Raw genomic sequence first — 12,611 nt, forward strand, 5'->3', positions numbered from 1 at the left:
TGGCAACAATCAGAAGGGAAGACATACCCATGCCTTAGGTGTTTCAGTTCACGCTCTAATATATGTATTGCCTTAAAGGGTTGACAAAGGTGAGTAAATCGATGCAGTGAGAAGCAGGCACCTTTTCCATTCTGTTGTCTCTGCTATGAAGAAGAGCCAAGCGGGGTTTGGAGGACAAACAGGTACAGTAGCATCTTAACTGCTGACATTTTTATGGACTAGATTACAAGTCAGAGTCCTAAATATACTTTCACCAGTGTAACAGACCCAGATGTTTGTTACATTAGCACCACTTCCAGGATTAAACCAGTCATATAAATTGTACTCCACAGGCTCTTTATTACACTGTGGCTATTACAGTTTTTAAAAGTGCTGTAGCTGAGAAACATATTTCAAGGATAAAAGAAACCATCACATGCTCTGCAACTCTTAAAATATCAAAGCTGATATGATGAGATAGTCAAATAAATTCTTAGCATGACAGCTATTGCAGCTCAGTAACATGGAAACACTACAAATTATATCACCTGCTGGAAGATCATTCTGAGAAGCACTTTTTACTATGGGATTTACAGAGCAGCTCACTTTAAAGGAAGCTGGAATTCCTGTAAACCTTAAGGAAAGCTTAAACCCAAGCAGGAGCAGGAATGAAGAACAGATAACAGGGTGCTGAAGTTGAGAAAAGCTGCATTTAAAAGCATGCGTACGTGCGTGTGCGAATCAGGCTGTAAGTAACAGACAGGAAGGGGGAAATGCCTGAAAAGGCAACAAACATTATGCTTGATGAGACAAGATTTTGCATGAGGCATTAAGCAGTCATGCATTGATACACATGCTGCTGCAGCAATACTGTTCTTACTCTTGGATTCATTTGAACAGCTTAATTAATCTTCCTCAGAGACCTCTGAACACGAAGACAAACTGCTTTCTGATTGCGGTCAGAGAACACACTCACATGAAAAATTGCCCCATGGTTATTTTGCTGATGTAGTTTTATTTCAAATCTTCTCCTCTTCCAGGATGGAATAGGCTGATGATTACTTTTTTCCTATTCACTATTCAATATAGAATGAGCTGAAATATTCCCAGAGCATGCACGTGTTCTCTTGGCATAATACTTTTGAGGCTACGGCCATTTTATGTCTTTTAACATCCCCTGGGATTCTTTCAGCTGGAAAAAGACTGTATGACCTTCTCAGGCCTCCATTCGATCTTCTATTTATTTTTATTTATTTATTCAATTTATTTTTACCTATGGGTAAAGTAGTTGACACTTCCTTGAGTTTCACTAACACAAGAATGAGTCATCCATTTGCCTGTCATTGTGTTTCTTTTCTCTTGATCTCAAGTTGCATGGGTGCTCTTCCAAATCTCCACAGTTAACGCCTTAGGTGCAGGGTGACTTTGGTAAGTAGTTTTTGCGACATCAGTAGCCTGATCTGGATACTTCTGTGTGCCTGCCACTGTGTGCATGGATACACTCATCAGGACAACATTGGCATATTTGTTTTAAGCATGCACTTAAGACTGAAATTGCACAAATAACAGAATTAGATACTGTCACTAACAAAACCAAAACAGTCCATCAAAACATGTTACTTTCCCTCTAATTATTCTGTTTCCTAGCTGAAACAAACTTTCATGCATCTCAGTTAGGCATCTACAAAACATCCATTTACATTTTACCTTGTGCACCTTGAATGCCTGGGATGACTCTCCATCACTGGTCACAATTCCAGCACTCTCCTGGCCCCTACGGACAAAATATAATTAACATAAAGCGCAGAAATGCTTAGAATATGAAATGCTTTAACCAACAATGGACTGATGTTTTTTCATCTATTCTTTACAACATGAGATTTTAACGTAGGCTTACTTGTTTCATTTTGCAGGCTTGTAATTACAACTGGTTTCTTGCCCATGTTATGCTTTATTTCAAAACAGTCACATAAGGTTTGTGCCTAAGCCCACTGAATTCAGTGGGAATCTTTCCACTAATAAGCACTGGCTCAGGCTCTTACTGCAGTCCTGTTTCTGTGTGGGCATACAACAACAGCAGATGCCTAATCTGAAAAGCCACTTTGCAGCAATAGTAGTCTAGGCTGTAGTAGTACGCTCTATAGTGCTACTCCATTTCTGCTTTGGGTTGCCAGGAAGGGTATTAAGAAACTGATGGTTTTACTTAGGGGAATGCATTGCCTCTTCCACATATCACCTATGTAGAAGCTTTTGCATTCTTGCATTTAAGTGGACAAGCTAGCATTTACACCTCTAAAAGCTATATGGACCCTCCAATAAAAGCGTTTGAGTGCATAAACCTAATAATCAGGCATCACAGCTTCTGAACTCAGGCAAAACAAGTCTGGTGTACAGCATCGCTGCAAATGGAAATAATTCTCTTACAGCACATCAACCTCAGGCTGGCAGTTGTGCTTTGTTGTATCAGCTCAGACGACAGAGCTGTCCCTCACCTGCTCTCCAGGTCCTCCCCAGCCCTGTCTGTCTCCTCGCTTGGTCCCTCGGGCCCACGCCCAGCTTCCCTGGCACTGCCCTGCCAGGGTCAGGCAGAATACTGCACAGCTGCCCAAGGTGTATGATTCAGTGCTCAGCCACTGAAAAGATATGTTTTGCAGTCTGGATTTTTTGTGGGCAACAGTGCAGACTGCTCAATCTGCCTTTAAAAGGCTTCCTGGAACACGGCTGAGCGCTACCTCTAACAAAACTGCTGCCATATACCCACCATTCTTGTAACACTCTTAAGGACTTTGGTGGATTGGTGAGCTCCCATCCACTTTCATATATAATAATGACTGAAAAGCAAAGATGGTTTTCTTAAAAAAGGAAACACTTAGACTATTTTTGGAATACTAGACAAAAGATGATATTTGTGCATTAGATTAGTTTAACTCAGTTGAAGTCACTGGAAATTATTTAACATACTGTGAAATGTGTTCACCTGATTCGTGTCAGTATAAAACAAAGCTAGGGTGCATAGTGAAATATGACCTTCTCTGTACATGTAACCTTTAACCATTCTGTTTGTTCTTGTATAACCGCAGCCCTAGAGGAAGCAGGATGGTACATATATAGTTCTCGTTTCTTGCAAAAGCCACCTAACGTTTTAGTATACCAGCCTGTTTTGTTGCTAATTGCAAAGTGTTAGACAAGAGAAGCCTGTACACGCTTAATCTTGCTTAACCACTTTTAAGTCAGCTCAGCTCAAGCCATATATCTGTAAGTTGCACAACCCTTATGTAAGATAAGCAGGAGCCAAGATAAAGAACAAGGACCGTCCTGATGACTCCACAGAGAACAGTCATGATGACTTCACTGGTTTTCGGGGAGGTGAAAAGGTCATCACGAGGAAGACATACAGACTTCATCCCTGAGACCCCTATGCACGACCACCGGGAGACACTCCGCCCGTGCAACTGGGGGGGGTTAGGGGTGGAGACTATGCAAATGACTTCTCCGAACTCATTGTAATAAGACCGCCTTTTCTCGGAAATAATTAATATGTATGAGTAAAAGAAATATAAACCAGAAACAGGAACTGTACGGTGTGCGTCTCGGTGGAGCAGACTCCCGGCGCACCCAGCGCTGTTTGCTTGCCTCTATTCATTTAATAAATTGCAAACTTTAATTGAAATCTTGTTTGGAGCTAAATCATTTATCACAATACGCAACAATAAAATCGGGCACAAAAAACCTACAGAATAGATGCTAATCTACAACTGACCATGCTCATTACAAATTTCCTCCAGTTCCTAAAATCCCTTTCTTGGTCACTAGCCTCAGTGGTATGTAAAGGAAATCTTGAAAGAGCACTTGCTTACAGAAACCAAAGCAAAACAAACTTTACACATATCTGAACAAATTTACCCTGTTATTCACACAGATCTTCAAGAGAAAAACCAGAGATGAGGACATCCTTAAATCCATTTATTCTAACTCAGGATGATGTCTCATCTATAAACCAAAGACTGGTAACAAAACTTAAGGGTTGATGTACTGCATTCAGTGACTTTTAATTCCAATGTTAACATTACGGGCAATTTCCGTTTAAACACTGACGCTGTCCCTTTAAACGTCAACGAGGGAAGCAAACATCCCGAAGGAAAGGCCCTCGTCCACTCACTGCGTTACATCTTTCATGTAGCACTGGGGAAAGCAAAGGAAGCTCAATTTCATTGCCACAAAGCTTACTCAGTTTTACCAATTTAGCAAGATTTTTCAGTAGGCTAGTTTTTTATTAAAACATCATTAATAACCCATGAATATAGGAAGAAATAAGGAAGAAATTTTTTACAGTGAGGGTGGTGAGGCACTGGCACCGGTTGCCCAGAGGAGTTGTAGATGCCCCATCCCTGAAAGTGTTCAAGGCCAGGCTGGATGAGGCTTTGGGCAACCTGGTGTAGTGGAGGGTGTCTCTGCCCATGGCAGGGGGGCTGGAACTAGATGATCTTTGAGGTCCCTTCCAACCCAAACTGTTCTATGATCCTATGATTCTATGAGTACTAGAGTGAAGAACGTGTATATACGACCATCGATTCAAAACCAAACACTACACAGAAGTCAACCTGAAGCCGGATGACCAAGGCCGCGTTGGCGCCACGCCGACTCCCGCGCCCTCGGCAGCCCCAGCCCCAGCCCCAGCCCCAGCCCCAGCCCCAGCCCCAGCCCCAGCCCCAGCCCCAGCCCCAGCCCCAGCCCCAGCCCCAGCCCCAGCCCCAGCCCCAGCCCCAGCCCCAGCCCCAGCCCCAGGGCTCCGCACCGCGCTGCCGCAGCGCCCACCCACCGCCGGGCAGCCCAGAGCGCGCTTCGCGGGGGGGTGGCGGATTTTTTTCTGTTGTGGTTCTTTTTTAAAGGAACGAGATCGTGCGACTCTTTTTTTTTCTTTCTTTCTTTCTTTTTTTTTTTCTTTCTCCCCCCCCCCCTCCTTTTTTCTCCTTGCACCACAGCGCTCGTTCTGAAGCCCTTTTATCACCAGAAGGGTTAAAGCAGCCCCACCCCGGCCAAAGGCCGCTCGGCCTCCCCTCGGCCTCCCCTCGGCCTCCCCGCCGCCCCCCCGCCCGGCACCGCTCCCGCCCGAGCTGCTTTATTCGCCTGCCCCTAATGCCGAGCCTGCTTATTTGGCAGTTTCTCAAGTTACTCCCCTCAGGCAGCTTGAGCCAGTAAAACTAGATCCTTTCATCTCGGCGGAGCTTACTGACAACCAGCCGTCTGGTTTCCTAGGAAACAAAATCTTGGCTAGAAATAGTGAATCATTTCCAGGTCACTTTCAACATGGAGAGTGGAGCAGGGAAGCATTGGACTGAGGAGGAGGTTAAAGCCTTGTTAGGCATCTGGTCAGAAAAAAATATCAGAAATCAACTCCACGGCACCCTGAGGAATAAAGGAATATTTATCTACATTGCTAAAAGGTTGCAGGAGTTAGGAGTTTGCAGGGACTGGAAACAGTGCCGTGCAAAGTATAAAAATCTCAAGTATGAATACAGAACGGTTAAATATGCCCACAACTCTGGGGATGTCACTAAAACCATGAAGTTTTTCCATGATCTGGATGCCATATTGCGATACGAACCTGTCACACAATTAGCGGCAGAAGAAAACGGCAGGTGTTCTGCGACCGGGACGCAGCCGAACACGAGCCCCACCACAGAGAGCACGCAAGGTAAAAAAAAAACAACTGTTTTTGCTTCTATTTTTTTTTCTCTCTTTGCTTAAAAACCAAAGGGAACGAAACTGAAGCCTGAGTTTGCTCGAGCCGAATTGGAGGTTGCGCAGCCCCGACAGCACTGCTAGAAGTGACTCGATGCACTTCTGGCGCAGGGGAATAAAATGTTAGCACCCACCAGTGTCGAAGTCTGTAAATACAGCGTAATTCGAGCAAAATTATGCTAACTGCTTGTGCTGCAGCCGCGGTGAGTGCTCTCGCCAGGTGTCAAGGCTCCTGCGCTGGGTTGAAACGTTAAATTGAGAAAAGCTGTTTTCCTTCCCTTTGACCTTCGTTTGCAGGACTTTGGAAGCAGGTTTAGGTAGAACTCCAACTCAGATGTAAACTTAAAGGTAAAAGTAAAGGTTGAAACTGTCATGATTTTTTAAAAATCGTTATTTGTGGTACAAGTGTAATTTACTGTTTTTTATTCTTATTTGAATAAGACTAATTTGACTAATGGTAAATCCAATTATTTTGTAAGCAATCTAATTTAAATATTTGAGAAACAGGGATGTTTAATAACTTCTCATTGGAAATTGTAGTGAGGAAAGTAAAAACCATGTTTATCAGACTATTTTGAGGCAAAACAAATGAATACAACTGCTTTTAATCGGAAGGGGTTTTTAACAAATTATTTGCATCTCTTGTTTTACTCAGCTCTCTCTACATATGCATTTAAGCTGTGCTTAACGTTTCATTAGGGTCAATCTGCTATTTGTCATCACTCAAATCTCCTTGCCACATCCTAAATGTCACTGAAGCATAAGCTCCAATAATGGTTAGAAGTATCAAAATAAGATGGCTAAAAAGAGAAACACAAAGCTTAGCCGTTTGTTCCCACAGTATGTGGCAATTTACCTTAATTAGGGTTGTGAATCTTTTGTAAGAAACTGAAAAACACTACCTTTGTATCAGGGGAGATTGCCAAATGCACAGAAAGGAGCTGGACATCTAGTTTGCCCTTGTAACCTTCCACGTCTCCCTCTACAATGCTGTTTTACAAGTCTGAGGAAAAGAAATTGCCATTTTTCTTGTCATTGTTTACCTTTACGAAAAGCTTGACCTTAATTTGTCATCCCTAGCAGAAAGCCACTAACCCGTCCAAGTTGCTTTAAAATAAAACAGCAATTTTATAGTATTTTAACATGTGCTTTCTGCACTGTGTATTGCAATCCATTTTTATTTTTAAACTTGCAGAACCAAGGCCAAATCTTTGGCTAATAGAAGCTGTTAAGCGTCTGAGGATGACGTGAAACTAAGATACTGTCCTTCATCTGAGGATCTGCCCTTAGATTACCCTCTGTGTTTTGATGTAGTTTGCACCAATTACTAATTCTAATTCTCATCTGCCTTAGACCTCTGGCAAGTTTAAATTCGAAAAAGTTAATTTCAGTTGAGAATATCAAACTAGAAAATATTTTTTAAAAATTAGCCCTGGGTGAGACACACCTCATTTTGAAGCATTGGGACAATCTGTTTTTAAAGGTGATGTAATTAAATACATCTCTTAAATGCACAAGCATGTCTGTTACTCCCTTACAACAACAACAAGTTTTATAAATAAACAAAAATTAAATGCAACTAACTGTAATAATGCAACACTAATGGTAAGAATTTAAATGCAAAGATTCCCACAACAACCATAATTCAGCCACAAAGAAACCACACGAAGATATAAACGTGTCCTGCAGCTACGCAGAATGCATATATCCGTAACACGGGGCAGAGGGAACAGCTGTGAGAACATCAACTTCCTTCATTTCAGAATACACGTCAAGCAAGTAATGCAGTACTAGATCCCACCATAGTCAGAGTTGCAATTTCTGCCCAGCTCGGTACTTTGAAGGGCACTTTGAAGGCTAAAATGCCATCTGTGGCTCTGCAGCTGATGCTCACAAGTTGTTTTTTTTGTGGGGGCAGATCTGAGGGTGTTGCTCCCACAGAAGGAAACGTGATTCCCTGCGCAGGTGAAGGCAGCCCCCTGCCCCTGCTCCTGCCCTGCCAGCAGTGAACCTGGCTGGTCTCCTGCTGCCCGCGGGAGGAAGGGGACTGCTTTAATGTGGTTATCCATCCTCCGTAAGGCAAACTGACCAAAGTACACTTGCCTCCCTGCAGGTTCCCTCCTGGGCTCCTGCCTTTCAACCACAGGGTGTCACAGGAGAGGAGGGGAAAGTGGTCCCTCCTCTCTTTCAGAAGGCCGAGAAGCCTTGTTTTGACAGAGCCGGGGGAACCAAGGATGTCTAGGCTTGTGACTTGGGTAGCAACAACAAAATGCTGTCAGCAAACTAAAACCTGTGCCGAATAATACTGTCCACCAGGTGTGCCTGTCTTTATTTTAAGAATCTAGTAGCTATACTAATTTGTTTAAAAAGCATCACAAGGGACAGGGCATGCTCCCAAACAAATTATTTATTTTTACCATTCTGCTTAGCCTCAGTCTAAATATTCATACCCATCCTTAATGTAAAGCTACAAAGAATGTCTTTGTGTTTGATTTGATTGATTATCTCAACAACTGGGAGACTGCTGGGTAGGGGGAGGAAGGGAAAGGAATAAAAAAAGAGACTGCTTTTATGAGACTGGATGGTATTTATATAGTGTTTATATAGTGTTTCCCAGAGGTTTTTTTCATTTCTTGTACAATCAGTTTTCTTTTGAAAGTGTAATTGAAGAAATTACAATCCTGAAAATCACAATCAAATCTAAGAGAGAGGTGTCTCCGGGCAAACTCGGTAGCAACACACACACCAATTCCCAGCTCGTTCATGGAAAGATGACACATTTTGCATAAGCACATAGAGCAGTGAGAGCCAGAGGTGTTCATGTTGTCCTCCCAAAGTACAAGTTTTCAGAGGCAAACACAGAGACATAGCTTAAATAACCATTAAAAAAGATATAACTCAACATGTTCACTTCTCTTAAAATTTAGTTTGTGTGTTATCCTAGTAATCAACAACCAAGAAAATCCATGTAGAAATTGATGGTACACTATGAAAAATGGTAACATTCATTAGAGTTTTAATGAATGACCTTCCCATTCTGTTATCTAGTTTGATTGTTTCAAGTTAAATCAGGTATTAATAAATTGAGTACTTGATTTACAAAAGTAAAGCTCACCCAGTAATTCATGTTCAGTTACTTACGCTCTTTTATATTTCTAAATATTAACACACTGGCCACTTTCCTTGCCCTTCACTTTACCATAGCAAATGCAGAAAAATTATGAAGTCAGAGCAGAAATGCATCGGCAGTGAGAATATTATCTTATGTATAAAACTCAGACAGCTACTAGCAATGCAAACAGATCCTTCAGAAATGCTGACTTGAAAATGCCACTCCTAAGTAGTTTTCCACACCTGGACTTTAACATTAAACATGTCACTGACAAGTATTTTATGTAACTTTTTTGCTCAGCAGATGCTTTTTTCCCCATCAAATACTCTTAATACTCTCTTTGTGTTAACTGTTCTTATTTACTTAAATAAGTTTTTTAATATTACAATGTAATAAAATTTGCTCATCCTAGTACCCATGGCACACTCAGTGGCCTTCCAAGAGAGAATTTATCTCCCTTCTCCGTAGTTTGCTTTGCAGCTCCTAGGCAGATAAAAGGCCAGTCCTGGTGCTGGAGGTGGAGGCATGAGCACACCTTTCCCTCCGTCAGCCCGGCCGCAGGGGTAGCAGCTCCTGCCAGGGAAGCAAGGTGGGCAGCTGGGAGCAGTCAGAGATCAGGCCACTGCATCTATGAGTAATTCCGAGCCTTGCTGAAAGTCTGGAGCATTTAGGATTATGTTTTCAAATTAATCCAAACGCAGTTTTGAGTTTCACCTACGTCAGGGATACCAGCTTGCATGGTAACCGCACCTCGTTACTGTTCCTTGTGACGAACTCCCGCGGCACCTTTGAACGGGTGGCTTTGATCTGCGTGACCTGCCCGGCTGGAGCGGGCAGTAGCTCACTCCCCGTACAGTGGATCAACATTTCAAACCTCCCGACAACGCGGTACGCTGAATACAGCGTATTACCACAGAATGACTTAAAAGTCTGTCCTCTGGGAAAATTAAGCTGATTCAGAACCTGACTTACGTATGCTGCTTTCCAAACTGACATAGCGATTGCTGCAATAATGCTTTTTGAACAAATGTAGGAACGCTATACTGTAAAAAGCTAGACTGAATCCTGTCGGCTACAAATACAACTGTTCTCTAGTCACAGTATTTTCCCGCTCTCCCTGTGCCATTAGTGAATTCCACAGATTTTCAGAACTCTTCACAGATCGTTGTTGTTTTCTTCATACTCTTCTCTAAAGATTCTTCTTAGATTTTTTTGTTTTGTTATCTAAATGGATTTGTGGATTTGTGTCCAGAGAAGTTGTGGATGCCCCATCCCTGGAGGTGTTCAAGGCCAGGTTGGATGAGGCGTTGAGCAACCTGGTCTAGTGGAAGGTGTCCGTGGCCATGGCAGGGGGGTTGGAACTAGGTGATCTTTAAGGTCGCTTCCAACCCAAACCATTCTATGACTATGATATCTGAATCCACGTGCAAAGTCCACTTTTATTTGTATGGCTCTTACTTTCATTATCTACTTTCAAACTATACTTTTAATGTGCTATTCATCCCAAATACTGACAGCTGGAAGAGCATGCAAGTCACTAGAATCAAGTTAGTTTGTACAAGAATTTAAAAATACATTTCAAACAGGCTTCATATGCAAGATATAAAATAATTTAATTTACCTTCTATAACTCATGTCCCCTTATGGGGACAGGCCAAATGAATTTTACACTTAATTTAAATAGAAATTAAGTGTGGAGATTACAAAGTTAATAATCTTCTCATTGGGTATGGACGTTTTCACTTAAACTAATATAAGCTTATTTAGTCCATACCTATTTTTCATCTAAAAACTCTTTCCTTCCCAGGTGAAATATCAGTTTCTTTAGAAGATGATGAGGATGCTCCAGGAGATCCACTACTTTTTATGTCACATGTCAGACCAGTTCAACTAGGTATAGTATGATGGCACAGAGAGATCAGAAACTAAAAAGCAGCATCACTGTCAGAGCACTTTCTGATAGCTTGAACACGCCGTCATTCCGTTTCTGATCGACATAGCTTTAAATAGCCACTTTTTTCACCATCTTCTTCCCAGTTTTAGCACTACGCAGTCTCACGCATTGCTAGATGCTGCCCACTGTATATCAGATAACTCCTGCACGACCACTGTTCACATTCAAAACACATCCCATGCTACAGCTTAATCATATTAACTACATTAATTTTGTTAAATGCTAGTGGAAAGTATGCCAAATGGTAGTGTGTGATAACCACGTCAACTTGTGGATTTTCTCCAACTCATGTAATTTCTGTTAAAAGCAGCATGAGTTAATGGCCTGAGCCAGGAGAGACAGGCAGAGGTCAGATCTGTCCCATTGAGCATTCCAGATTTGCAGTGGTCTTCAAAGCAGCTGTATCCCCTCTCCAAGCAAGGGGTGGTGAGCAATGCTTTAGTCCAATCAGACATACAACAACTCATCTGGAAACCATCCTACTATAGAAGTTTTGCTCAGGAAAGTCATTACAGAGCCAAGGCATAAATCTAGTAAGCCAGAAAGAGGGAGAAAATCCTGAGTGTAAGCCCCTTCAAGGGCTGCTAAAGGGAATGGAGAAACCTGAACACATTTGAGGCAGAATTAGGCAACCGATGAGCTGATTCCTTGCTTGGATGAACAGCAGCACTGTGCTGAATTTTCAAAGTATTCTTTCCATTTTTCACATACCCTCTATGCCCTAGCAATATATCCCAGTCCAGTTGCAACAACTTTTGCTACAAAATCTCCAATATGCCATGTTCAGGGAGAAAACAAGGCCTCAGTTAAACCTATAGCTTTTACCATACACACTACACCCCTCTTACCCATCATAACTCTCAGAAATTAAAGAAGGGACAAGAATCTCACATGGAATTACATACACATATCTATAAACAACACTTTTCTTCTAGTAAGTATCTGAATCAAAGTTCACAGGAATATGCCTGTGTTAACTGCTCTTGCAACACACAGCCAAGAAGAATCGTTTGGCCTGCTAAAAAAATCTTCAGTTCTGAGAAACTGAAGATTTCTATGAAGCCAGCAAAAGAACTTCAATTGCATGGGCTCTCAAGTATGTATTAACACTAAAATGTCTTCCCTAGTGCCTCTCTTAGTCTTCAGATTTCAGGCACTACTTCAGACACCACTGAAAGAAAAATGTTGAGCCCTTTGTATCTATATTGCTTAATATTTTGGTTTCATTTCAGCAGATTTCTCGTTTTGAAGAACCTTAGAAAAAAATAAAATATGGCATGAACACATCCTTTAGATAAAAAAAATAACATATATCCTGTGTTAGCAATTTTTTTTTAAAACAAATTAGAGTTAGAATACGTTTGAGACAGAAGGAAAATTTTCAGTGACCATAACAACTTTGTTTCAAACTGGTGCTTGTGGGTAAGATACTTTGAATCACAATGTTTTTTACAGAGAACGAGGAACAAACAAAGCCACTGTTTTCCCCTCTGCATACAGAAGAATGCATGAGCGATACACCAAGTCACTAGAACTCATTTGAACTAATATCCACAACTGAAAGTAAGCTCAGTTGCAAATGAACTCACTAGTGAGAAATACTGGTCTACACAAGAACTAAAGAAACCTTATCCCTCCCAGGGTGCCCCATACTCTATGGCTTTGACTGGGAAGTGCAGGGTGCACCTTCTGCATTATTCTTTCTCTTTTTCTTCCCCTGGGCCTTTTCTCTCTGGTCTCCCTGGTGCTCTCTGGTAGTGAAGAATGAACACTCTGGAAACAGATAGTTGAAATACTCCTGGTAACACTGAGCAGAGACTGCAT

General features: G+C 41.9%; 2 protein-coding genes across 3 annotated transcripts in view; one reads left to right on the top strand and one right to left on the bottom strand.

The window, feature by feature from the left end:
* Nucleotides 1-12,611, bottom strand: part of PPAT (phosphoribosyl pyrophosphate amidotransferase) — a 48,446-nt gene that overhangs the window by 12,041 nt on the left and 23,794 nt on the right. Inside the window, exon 2 of the mRNA XM_086612253.1 lies at nucleotides 1,687-1,753. Within this exon, the coding sequence (XP_086468379.1) occupies nucleotides 1,687-1,753 (67 nt within the window). The remainder of the gene's footprint in view (nucleotides 1-1,686; nucleotides 1,754-12,611) is intronic.
* Nucleotides 5,103-12,611, top strand: part of PAICS (phosphoribosylaminoimidazole carboxylase and phosphoribosylaminoimidazolesuccinocarboxamide synthase) — a 41,885-nt gene continuing 34,376 nt past the window's right edge. For both annotated transcript variants that reach the window (XM_086612252.1, XM_086612251.1), the window contains exons 1-2: nucleotides 5,103-5,674; nucleotides 10,641-10,727. In XM_086612252.1, the coding sequence (XP_086468378.1) occupies nucleotides 5,287-5,674; nucleotides 10,641-10,727 (475 nt within the window). In that variant the 5' untranslated portion in view covers nucleotides 5,103-5,286. The remainder of the gene's footprint in view (nucleotides 5,675-10,640; nucleotides 10,728-12,611) is intronic.

Source organism: Tauraco erythrolophus, chromosome 5 (assembly GCF_009769465.1).
Source record: "Tauraco erythrolophus isolate bTauEry1 chromosome 5, bTauEry1.pri, whole genome shotgun sequence".
Lineage (NCBI taxonomy): Eukaryota > Metazoa > Chordata > Aves > Musophagiformes > Musophagidae > Tauraco > Tauraco erythrolophus.